An 11314-nucleotide genomic window follows, 5' to 3' on the forward strand; every position below is an offset into this window, starting at 1 on the left:
TTATTAGAAACTGACTACCCCACCCATACACCCAACCCCCCCCCCCCCACTCTCCAAACTCCACATACTAACTCCCACCCAGTCCGGCGCAGCATCCTGGACCACAGCCCGCCGTCAAGCCTTCGCCAACGACCTCACAAACCCTCAGCTCCTCGCCGTTACCGACAACGTCAACCAAGCGAAGGGTGACAAGGGCCCTGAGGAGTGGAAGCCCCCGCTAACCAGCTACTACTGCACGTACAGTAAGATGTGGATCAAGGTTAAGAGCGTGTATTCGCTTACTATTACGAGTGCGGAGAAGAGTGCGCTTACTAGTATGTTGGCTACTTGCTCATCGTAGGGTGATAGTAGATTTGGGGGAGAGGGTTATGTATATAGGAATTCATGTTTATATTTTGAGACTGCTTCATTTATGTTCTGTTGCTTGTGTGCTAGGTATACTAAGGATGGGTTGAAGTACCTTGTGTAAAGTTCGGAGTGTGCTAATGATCTAGCCTTATTACGTTGTGGTGAGGGGTCGAGATTGGAGTCAGATGGGTCGGAAATCCCGTGGTAATTCTCCAGGCACCCGCAATCGACGGTTTTCGTGAAGTTGCCTGATTCGGACGTGAAAGCGGTATGACGCTAGTCTAATGGGTATTGGTGGCTTGGCACATGCGTATCGTAAACTCGGGTTTCGACGCACATCGAACGGCGAGCATTCATCTGCAACAAAACGCGATGTCTACATTAAATCTGTTTTCTATGATTTGAGAGCACGAAAGATACATTCACATGTGATTATACAGATCGGTCACGCAATATCGAAAGGTAGTGTTGAGATGATTCATTCGTCGTCTCTGCTCGTCACCCTAGGGGTATAGAGGGCACGTATTACTCCATCGACTACATCTTTCCTGAACAACAGAAGACAGCAAGCGCATGAAAACGCATTGCTTCCGCAGACTCAAAAACTCCGCCGCAATAGGCGCGTCTCCATCTACGAGTCGTCGCCGATATCGACGACGGTCTTCTTCCACTTGCGGGCGGGAACCTTGCGCTTGAACAGAATGTCGATCTCGCGGTAAGAGCGGCCCTTCATCTCGGGGAGGAAGAAGTATGCGACAACGAAGCAGAAGAAACCAGTACCCGCCCAGACGTAACCGCACTTGCCGCCAAGGTTGGCCTCCTGGAATGCTTGTTAGCGAGATGTTCATTGTGACATTTGAAAAGGGAGAAATCTTACGTCGGGGTTGAGCATGTAACTGGCGAGGAAAATGCAAGGAATGTTGACAACGTAGTAAGCACCACGTCCGATACCGGTGGTGAGGGGCCTGAGACGAATGGACGAGGTCTCTCCGATAATGACCCAGGAAGCGGGCGCCGGTCCGAGGGTGAACAGAACGGAGACAATCAGACCAAGAGAAGCCTGGGCAAGAGAAGCTGCGTTGGAAACACCGACGGAAGCGGCGATACCGAGAGCGACGAGGAAACCGACGTTGATGAGAGATCCCCACACGTAGATAGTGCGGCGGCCGAGGTAGGTGGTGAGAATCCAGGAAAGCATGACGAAGATCATCTGGAGAGCGGAGGTAATAAGACCAAGGGCGAAAGCGGTGTTGACCGAGATACCAGCTTGACGGAAGAAGTAGACGGCCTGGTTGGCGATGAGGTTACCAGTCAAGTTCTGAGCAGCGTAAACACCGCAGACGATGAGAGTACGGTAGCGGTCGGTGCCCTTGAACAATTCCAAAAGACTGGGCTCCTTGATGGACTTCTCGAGATCGATGGTACGGCGCATCATAGCGACGGCCTCGCTGAGGTTGAGCTGGCCCTTGCGTCCAAGACGACCGACGGCCTTCTCGGCTTGCTCAAGCTTGCCCTTGCGTACCAACCACCAGGGAGACTCTGGCGCCAGGTAGATGAGGATAGCGAGAGGAGTGGGGAACATCCATTGAAGCGCAATGGGGATTCTGTAGGCGCTTGCGTCGGGCTTGGGGTTGTAGTAGTACGCGACACCGTTGACGATGATAGCACCGATAGCCCAGAACATTTGCAGCATCTGAGTAGCCGGGGCACGGAGCTGGATAGGCGTGATCTCAGAGCAGTACGCGGGAGCGTTGGCGATGAAGATACCCCACGGGACACCCTCGAGAAGCTGGGAGACGAACATGATTGGGAGCGAGTTGGCGAAGTAGAAAACGAAGATGAAGCAGTTGAGTAGCATCAGACCAGAAATGGTCGCCCATCGGTATCCGATGCGGCTGGTAAGAGGACCAGCCAGGCAGACACCGATAATGGCACCAACGGGTCCTCCCATCTGAAGCGCTGATTGCCAGCTAGCCGCGATAATCTTGCCGTGTGGTCGGTCGGGGTCCGGGTGTGTGAGCGGGATACCGAATTCCTTCTCGAATGCGGGCAGAGCGATGAAGTTACCCATCAGGAAGACACAGTAAGCCTCCATGATCTAGAGATATTCGTTAGCAGCCGCATCTTGATTATGAGGGATTTGAGCGAGGAGCTTACAATAGTGCAAGACATGATGAATGCCCAGAGAGCAGCCATGGGGTACGCCTTAACAGCCTGTACGACGCCCATGTCATGCTCAGCAGTCTCAGCATCCATAGCCTGCGTCTTGAACATAGCAGCCTGAGCCTTCTCGTCAAGCGCGACCGAGTCGTCGACATGCGAGATGGCCTTCTCGACGTGCACATCGCCGCCATATTCCTTGGGGACGTCACCCATCTTTGCAGTAGGGCTCTTGCCGGGGTATAACAAGAAAAAAAAGGCAAAGGGTATCAGATCAGAGAAAGGAACTCTGGGCTGGCAAAGAAGACAAAAGGATAAACCGGGGAAACGTCTCCACCTTATAAACAGCACGGGGTGCGCACACTCAACGCGGGGCGGCTTAAATGTGACCTTGCAGCAACGGCATTTAGGCATGGTTAGCCATCTGGTGTACAGTAGTCCACCCCCGGAGGCGCTTGAACCATCCACCCACCCCTCCCCATCTCCGAGGCGCGCATTGTCTAATTCCCCAGAAAGATGGAAAATCCGTCGCTGGCGAGTGGTGGGTCCGCCGTCAGCGCTATGTGCACATGGAAGGAATGCACGAGACAGATTCCATCAATCACGGCTTCTGGCTATCAAGCTGGTTCCTTGCGCCGTCTGCGCAAGGGCCTCCAAGCCGTGCGAGGCGGCTGTCACGACAGAGTCGTGCTGTGTCGCTACGCTGGCCTAGCAGCGGACCGCTCACCAGATGTATCCATAGCGCTGCGTGTTGGTTTGCAGGTGGCTGTTTCTTGTCTGCTCTAGACTTCGTATTGCTGGTTGCTCGTCACCTATCAGAAGTGTCGATGCAAAGCTTTGTTCCGGTGCTAAAATACGCGCGCTAATATCCCCGCACCGCGACAGGCTTGTACGCTTGTTAACTGGAGTAGACCCGTTATTTATCCGTGGGCTTCCCAGATGGGTTGCCCTGCTGCTCCAGGAAATTTTGGGTCTCTCCACTCGTTTTCTCCACGCTGGGGGCTGGGGTGAGCACGAAGGGTCTGAGTTACACGGCATCTGCGAGTTCCACTGATATGAGCCGTCTGACCACCCCGTTAGATCTCGCTACCATGAACGTCTGATGTGCCTCTACTCTTTAGGACCTCCACTTCGTGTCCAATGGCGCTGTTCATGCCGCCACTCTTCCTTCCCGCCCCATGGGGAGCTGTGGGAGCGGTATTGAATTACGTCGCGGTAGTGATAGCCCGAGAACACCGCACTCATTTAACCCCAGATACGGAACTCTGCCGGTGCAGGCGGGCGGAATGCAGAGTTGAGCCTGGTGTCTTCCTCTACGAGCTAGCCGTGGCGTGATGCTAATAAGTCTTGAAAACGTCCGCTGACGCGGAGCCGCCGCATGTGCGCAGATGGCCGCTACTACCACCGCTAGTACTTGACACGTGAAGAACCGCACGAGGTAAATGGGATAGGTACCGTGGTTTATCTGATGGATGACTGATCTTGGGTCCTTGCGCGTGTTTAGATGCAGCGCTGGGGGATGTGGCCGAGGTAAGGGAAGGTGGGTGCGTTGCTTGGGACTGCGTGATGATGCTGCTGTTAGACCTGGAGCCAGGACCTTGGGAATTGACAGGCGCGCTCGACGTCTCCGACGCAGCGGCACAGTTTGGCGGGTATGCTGCGTGGCCTCCACGTTCCGGCTTGGTAAACGACATCTATCGCGCTGGTTTGCTTGAAGAAGATCTATTCTACATGAGTTAAGATATTGTCGTGCAGTGTAGTACGTTGGGTCGCTTCAGCGCTTGGTGTGTGTAACTGTTAACAACGCGATTGCTATGGGCGTGCCTGCGCGCCTGGGTATCTCGATGCCACGCTTTCAGTACTGCTAAACACGCCAATACGCAATCTTTTGCATAAGTCTGCGAAAATCAAGGGACCGGTACAAAGATTGATCAGCGCAAACGGCCCAATACATTGGGTCGTACCAGCCGTATTCCATAGCCGTTCTTCCAATGTTCATGATGCACATGACCCGTTCCGAGGTTGCCTTCGACTGAATCGGCACCAGTGCCACAAGCGCATGTGCTGAATCAGTAGCTCGAAAAACGAATTCCCATCCACTGTTGCGAGGACAACTGTACCATGCATCACGAAAAGATACATTCTCTATCTTTCCTTGCCTCCATGAAAGGCAAATATTGGGCAACGGTGCGCAATCCGGCTCTCGGCACACCCAGGGTTCGCAGATCAGATGTCAATCCAGCCAACATTGCACACTCCATACATGGCGTATGTACTCGAGCCAATCCAAGCCGGCGGGCGCCGTGCTCTTACGACCGGGAGTATGCAGGGCGCCTGATATGTGACGGGTTTGCGCACAGCGGAAGGTTGGTGGCGCTGACATCACGGCTCGAAGAAGTAGAGCATCCTCTCTGCAGCTGCTACAGACGGTGGAAATAACCTAAGCGACACGTCCATGGTCTCAATACTTCTTAGCGAATCTGACCGGATGATAGGATAACGATTGAAATGAGATGCGCGCGGAAACCCTCGAAGACGAAGCGAAGATGGCGAGATGATGCTCGAGTAAGCTTTCGCACATGCGGATGCGGCGCACACACAAGACGGACCTGACGGACCTGCGTGGTTGCTTCTCAAGACCTCACGCAGCTACTTCGGGACTCAGTCTAGGACTTTGAGCCGCAACACGGAACAATTAATGCGTAGTATACACACGCGAAAGGATGCCGGCACTATTGCTGTAGTCATTTTTGATTGAGCTCAACACAGCGCCATCGCTAAAGTCAAGACCCAGGAAATGGTACTCCTCGTCGAGAATTCGCATTTCGTCCTGGAAGCTACCCTTCCCTCACGAAAAACTCCGATCACCCGTTTCACAGCGTGCATTCTCAAAAATGAGCTCTCATAAGTTGGAGGAGCTGGACAGCAGCTATGATGCCAAGCACATTTCGCGCTCCCATCGTCCACGTGTGCTACTACTAAGCAGCATTCCGCGTCTTCATCAGTTGATTAGGCGTCTTCCCATGCTCGTCCTTCGAGTTTATGCGTGCGCCATGTTCTACTAGCAGTTTCATGGCATCGGCTTTGCCAGTCCAGGCAGCGAAGTGCATCGGTGTCCAGCCCTTCCAGCCCGGAACGACCTCCTCCACATCCGCGCCATGCTTTATCAGCAGTCGCATAGTGTCGAGCTGACCGAAGCTCGCAGCGGTGTGCAACGCAGCAGTACCCGCTATAGGTGTACCGCGTTCCAATAGCATCGCTGTCGTGCGCGGACCCTCGTTCATTGCAGCGAAGGACATTAGAGACGAGCGGTAGTTTCCGAGTTTCTTGTAGCCTGGCGCAACGGGATGTAATGGATCTGCTCCCAGCTCGAGAAGTGCAGCAACTACATCTGGTTTCCTTCGCCTCACGGCCTCGTACAGCGGCCGCTCGTGCCCGTGGCCGATGCGGATGTCGATGACCTTCGGGTAGGCGGCGCCTAGTGCCTCGACGACAGCGGCGTTCCCACCGTCGATGACCTTGTTGACGACGTCTCTCGTTATAACATCGGAAAGGGAGACCTCAAGCTCTGTTGTGAAAGCAAGTAGTGCGGTGATAACAGCAGCGTGGCCATTCTGAGCCGCTACCATCAAGGCCCGCTCAAGATTTGGGATTGGCCTTGCCATGACCTTCCCACGTGGATCTTTACTATAGATGGTGTGTGGTTTACTGAGCATCGTCGTGATATGTTGTGGCTGCGATAGCAGACTCCATAAAGCTGTGTCGTCGCCAGACGAGCAAGTTTCGATGAGACGGCGAGCGTCGTCCTGGCCTACGAGTACATCGCCTACATCTCTGGATGAGGTGTAGAGGCCTGGAAGATCCTTAAGGTCTGCCATGGTCGGTTCCGCCATGTTTGAGTCGCGGTGATATTGGCAATGGTGATGGTGATGATAATGGTAGTGGTAATACTGGTCAAGACGGTGAAGATGATGTTTCTGCAGGCAGGCGAGGGCTTGCGTGTTTTCAATTCGTGTGTGATCTGTACTAAGCTTCAAGTATCGTGTCTTTCAGCAGTAAAGACAAAGGCGCAGGTGCGACACCCGTGTACGAAAAGTTCTAATCCTTCGAAGGTTCCCAGGTTGGAAGGGTGGGGTCTAGCGCCCACGTGCAGGCGTGAACAAAGGTACCTAAGTAGCCCGCATGCGGAACTCAATGTACAGAGAAAGATTTCAACTGAGCAAGGATACTGGTGTTCTTTAGAAAAGAGAGAATACAGACTGCTTGCTGCCGTTGGTCTTGGATAAGTCGGGCGTTGAGCGGGAAGCCGAGTGGGGGCCTACTTCAATAGCTCCTTAGCCCCAAGTTCAGTAGCACCTCATACAAGGGAAATCCGTAAACAGATCTAGAGACTACATCGACGTTAAGGTATCTATTTGCAGGTTTTCATGTTGATGCAGGCTGCATGCAGACCCGTCCAGTCTTTACCTAAGGTTGACATAGTAGGATGGCGGCCATCCGCGAATCCTTGACCATCGCTGGTATCAGTCTTTCGATGAGAAGAAAGACTTGGGCGAGACATCAATCTGAACCCTTGCCGCGAAGACCACAGGCGACGTTCTCGTCTTCGGCGCCGTAGAATGGAAGACAAAAAGACAGGACTCATTTTCCGCTCGCCACGAAATCGCCATTCTGCACGATAGGCACAAAAACGTGAACATCAAGTCTATTGTTCATATGCAAAAAGAAGCGACCAAGCCATCGCAGCTTATGGCTACGGAAGACGCAGACGGGAAGTTGACTTGGAAAAATGGCTTCAAGGAAGGTGACTCGAACGCTTCTGGCACCTATGATGTATGCGCCTCAGATGGCACGGAATGCGACGTACCTGAACCCAACAAAAACACCCAACAAGACAGATGCCTCCGTCACAACCCATGTACTCCCAGCGATCTTCGCGCGCTCAAAACGCTGCGGCGGCTCTGACGGATTTTGCCTTTCCGCCGACTGGAGCCGGCGTGCGCAGCCGTTCGTCCCGAAAAAATGCCCCAAGCCCGGATCAGAGCCACGCAACGATGCCAGTGTCGTATACGAAAGCATATGGCGTGAACAGCGCGTCGTGTAGCGGGGTATCATCGTGGTGTATGGTCAAAGGCGATGCCCTAATACGGAACGAAGAACTCCTCCAGCGACACTTCGACGCACCATTCGACATGGTACAGACGAAGAAGCGGTTGAAGGTTCAGACATACCTCCCTGCTATGACGCGGTTCTTGTTCAGTAGGCCCGGCCAGTACAAAGCCCAGCAAAGGCATGGCCCTCTCCATCGCCATGGTCACACACTACTCCGGCCACGGAACCTCCGTCAGCGTCAACCACGAGTGGAAGTTCTACACCACCAGCGTCGGCAAAGCCATGGGCAGTTGTGGTGAGACTGACGGCAAGGAAATCGTTGCGGATACCGATGAGACGCCTCTTCCTGGTTCCGATAGCAAGGCGCCGTTCCCTGGCGGTGTCTTTAAGCTGGATATTGAGGGTGAGGCGTGCACGTACAAGTGCGATGGGAATAATTCGGGGAGGTTGTTCTGCCCGCAGAGGGAGATTGCTTGTCGCGAGGATTCGAAGAAAAATATGGAGGTTGGGGCGATGAAGTGTGGGAGGGATCGGTTCTTTGCTCCGAGTGTGTTCTGTGATTTCTAGGGGGGATGAGGTAGTGTGGTGAGGGGTGTGGTATTACAGCATGTTGTGATCATACTGCCACATCATGCAAGGGAAAAGCTGAACACCCTAGAGCCTACGTTGATGTTAGCCTACCTACTTTACATGTTTTCATCTTAATGTAGGATTTACGGTGTTTAGCGTTTCCCTTGCATGAGGCGCGATAGGGACAGAGATTAGTCCTCTGGAAGGTCTAGCGTTGTCCTGGAGGTGATTATTGGGATGGGATCATGGCGGCTAACATTTGCGACAGGAGGTGCGAGACAGTCACCTCATACAAGGCAAAAACTGAACATGTCTGCAGACTACATTGGCCCAAAACCATGTAAAGCAGGTGACCCAACGTCCACGTAGGCTCCAGGCTGTTCAGTTTTTCCCTAGGTTGACGTGCAGTGAGGCGCCGAGTTTGGTGGAGAATGATACGTGGTCATAGACGATTGCTAGGGAGGTCTTCTTCGAGTGCGATCAGTATGGTATATACCAATAAACCACAATCAGTGTGTAGCCGCAACACCAGGGTGGCACGGAGAAGATTCTGCACCCTTCCATCTCATGACTGTTACCTTCCAAAGCTCCCATAAATGCGTCAGTCCCTGGCAATGCGAAAGAAACCGACAATTTCGAGCATTCGTCCATGTGCGCCACCCAACACCCCAGCACTTACCAAGCCCCAAGCCAAGCCGTAGGATGCAACGCCACGCATCCTTAGGCTGCGATCCTTCATGCCGTCGCGGATAACTCGGGACTATCAAACGAGGTCCACGGATGATCTCTTCCACAACTCTTTGTCCGGCCAAACACGTTCTGTTTCAGAACGCATGTTCGAGCGGGGAACTCAATGGAGAGGCACGAACCGGTGTGTGTATGCACCAAGCACCTGCAAAGTATGTTTGAGGTTCGGTATGCCTGGGCATCAGTAATCAGGGCAGTGATCTGGGATGAGAGGTGATCGTAGAGTGTAGCGTCTGAGGTGAGATGATGCGTTGGTACCAGGATGGCGGACGACGTATGAATCTCACCCACCAAGGCTTGTCGTAAGCAAGTCCGCTATTCCAACACATCGCTTAGGTACGTGAGGCGGAGTATGTACGTTGCTCATAGTGCGGAGTTGTGGACTGCAGGAGCGATTCTGCTGCTGCTACAGGCTCTGTATCACGTCCAACAAACTCGAAGTGACGGTCATATTGCTCATGCGTCATCTGGATGCGGAAATAGATGGAGATGGCTTCCAGAAAAGCAGGCCCGTGATTCCATGTCGCGGGCAAATATCGATATACTATAGGCTCCTTGGCGCGGTTGAATGCTTGGTATGGCGCTGTGGCACAGACGAAGCAAATGAGCAGGCAACAATAGATTGAGCAACTTGCATAATGGCACCGCGAAACCGGGTTCTCGGACTCGCAACGAATTCCCTCCATCAAGAGCGGCTCGACGCGCGGTGGTGAGGCGCTGTAAGGCATGCCGGCCCTGCACGGATAAACACACGCCGTCAGAGCGCCGGTCGTCGAGGAAAGGTTTGGGGACCTGGGGGAATGATCGGGCGCTATCGGACCAACGATTGCTTGGCCTACCTTAATTTTCCACCGGTTCCGGACGACCCCTCAAATCGTGGGCTAGGGGCTGCCACTATACGGTACGACGCTCCGATGGCGCAGTTCTGGACTTGCGGCTCAGGGCACGTGGGCTTGCAGTCGCTCCAGTGCTTCGCATTCGGCAGGTGCAGCAGCATGTGAAGATAGCTAGTGGACACGTTGCGTGTGGAAGCTGATCTGAAAGGATTGAGAATACGAGCAAACGGCCGATGGGGCGCTGCGACTCATCGCTGTGAGGGGTGTCTTTGGCGAGGACCAACCCAACACCGGGGATAGCAGCGGCAAGGAAATTATGCTTAAGTCTGCGCCAACCTTATCTGCAACCTTGCAGCTGTAAGCGAAAGACAGATTACTGAGCGCACGCAGATCGCCGTTTATTCATGCTCACAGTAATCTCGAAGAGAAGATGTCGGCCCGTAGAGACATACGACGGCTTTCCCTGAGACTCGTGCTTGGTGATTGAAACGACGTAGCTGCCTGCAATCGCGAACCCATGATGTAAATATCCGGTATGTGGAGAAGCCAACGCTGGGCAGGCTTGACAAGTCGGATGACGCGGCTTCGACGGTGTGAGCTGATAAGACAAGCAGCGGGCGTTGTATGAACGTGGAGAAGGGCGGCCTTGGCCATCCATCGAAATAACAATCCTGTTTGCTACTTGGCAGACTTGAGTGCGACTGATCCAATGGTTCCACCCGGAGGTTTACCTCTCTCGGGCAGCTGAGACGCCATGTTCCATGGCATCTTGCACAAGTGCTCGTCCGCAGTCTACGGTCTTGGATGAGTCTTGACGAAGAAAGACGGTCTGGTGAACAAGGTGCTGCGCTGTCCACTTGGTAGGCCGCAGGATTTTACGCAAAGTCGGATCTCGTCATGGCGCAACACTGCCACGATGACAGTCAAGGGGCGGGAAGTCTCATAGCTCCGATGCTCAGCTCTTCTGTTCTGGAAGCGGAGAAGCGACGGCCCTGTGATACCGCCAGTGTGGGTAAGTCGGATCCTCGTGGCACGGTGGTAAGCTTAAACCGCAGGCACCAAGCTTAATCAAAGTGCTGGCCGAGCCTTTAAGCGAATGAGCTGAGAAGTTGCAAGCGCCGGATTACGTTGGTGTGGATCGGAGCGGATGTCTGATCCATGAGCGGAGTGTAGAATCTGCTTGGTTGGCGGGTACAGTTTCCACGTATGCCACAAGTTTGCGGGCGGCCGTCTACTTGCGTGAGCAGACGGCACAGAAACTCTGCACTTAGCCGGAGCGTGTAGGGCATCCTTCGGGACTAGGCAGGCTCCTTTGTCGCGCAGGTCAGTTGTTTGTCCGCTTCCAAGGGCGCCGAGAGCACGACAGGTGGAGATTTCTTAGGGGACCGAGGCCAAGCATGCCATGGCCTGCCACAATCTGAGGGCGACGCGAGCGTGGGTTGGTTTTGGGACGACACGGACTTTTGGAACGCCTTGGCTGTGCTTGGTGTGTTGCTGCTAGCGGGGGCCAAGCAGGACAAGACGGATTGACGGACTGATGG

At 53.8% G+C, this 11314-nt stretch overlaps 4 protein-coding genes across 4 annotated transcripts; 2 read left to right on the plus strand and 2 right to left on the minus strand.

Moving 5' to 3' along the window:
- Window positions 1-82: 82 nt before the first annotated feature.
- On the plus strand, window positions 83-340 carry J4E83_007895 (uncharacterized protein; the record flags this gene model as incomplete). Its single annotated transcript, XM_049334793.1, has 1 exon — window positions 83-340. A coding segment is annotated over one exon (258 nt), but the record flags the coding sequence as incomplete, so codon positions are not given.
- A 639-nt stretch (window positions 341-979) lies between these two features.
- J4E83_007896 (uncharacterized protein) lies at window positions 980-2724 on the minus strand (the record flags this gene model as incomplete). Its single annotated transcript, XM_049334794.1, has 3 exons — window positions 980-1168; window positions 1226-2446; window positions 2506-2724. 3 exons carry the CDS (start codon window positions 2722-2724, stop codon window positions 980-982), a joined length of 1629 nt encoding a protein of 542 aa, XP_049185945.1.
- A 2762-nt stretch (window positions 2725-5486) lies between these two features.
- Window positions 5487-6401, minus strand: J4E83_007897 (uncharacterized protein; the record flags this gene model as incomplete). Its single annotated transcript, XM_049334795.1, has 1 exon — window positions 5487-6401. The coding sequence occupies one exon, from the start codon at window positions 6399-6401 to the stop codon at window positions 5487-5489; it is 915 nt and encodes a 304-aa protein (XP_049185946.1).
- A 1347-nt stretch (window positions 6402-7748) lies between these two features.
- J4E83_007898 (uncharacterized protein) lies at window positions 7749-8187 on the plus strand (the record flags this gene model as incomplete). The annotated part of the gene is made up of 2 exons (XM_049334796.1): window positions 7749-7756; window positions 7794-8187. 2 exons carry the CDS (start codon window positions 7749-7751, stop codon window positions 8185-8187), a joined length of 402 nt encoding a protein of 133 aa, XP_049185947.1.
- Between the last annotated feature and the right edge of the window lie 3127 nt (window positions 8188-11314).

Source organism: Alternaria metachromatica, assembly GCF_023757995.1.
Source record: "Alternaria metachromatica strain BMP 0045 chromosome Unknown scaffold_21, whole genome shotgun sequence".
Lineage (NCBI taxonomy): Eukaryota > Fungi > Ascomycota > Dothideomycetes > Pleosporales > Pleosporaceae > Alternaria > Alternaria metachromatica.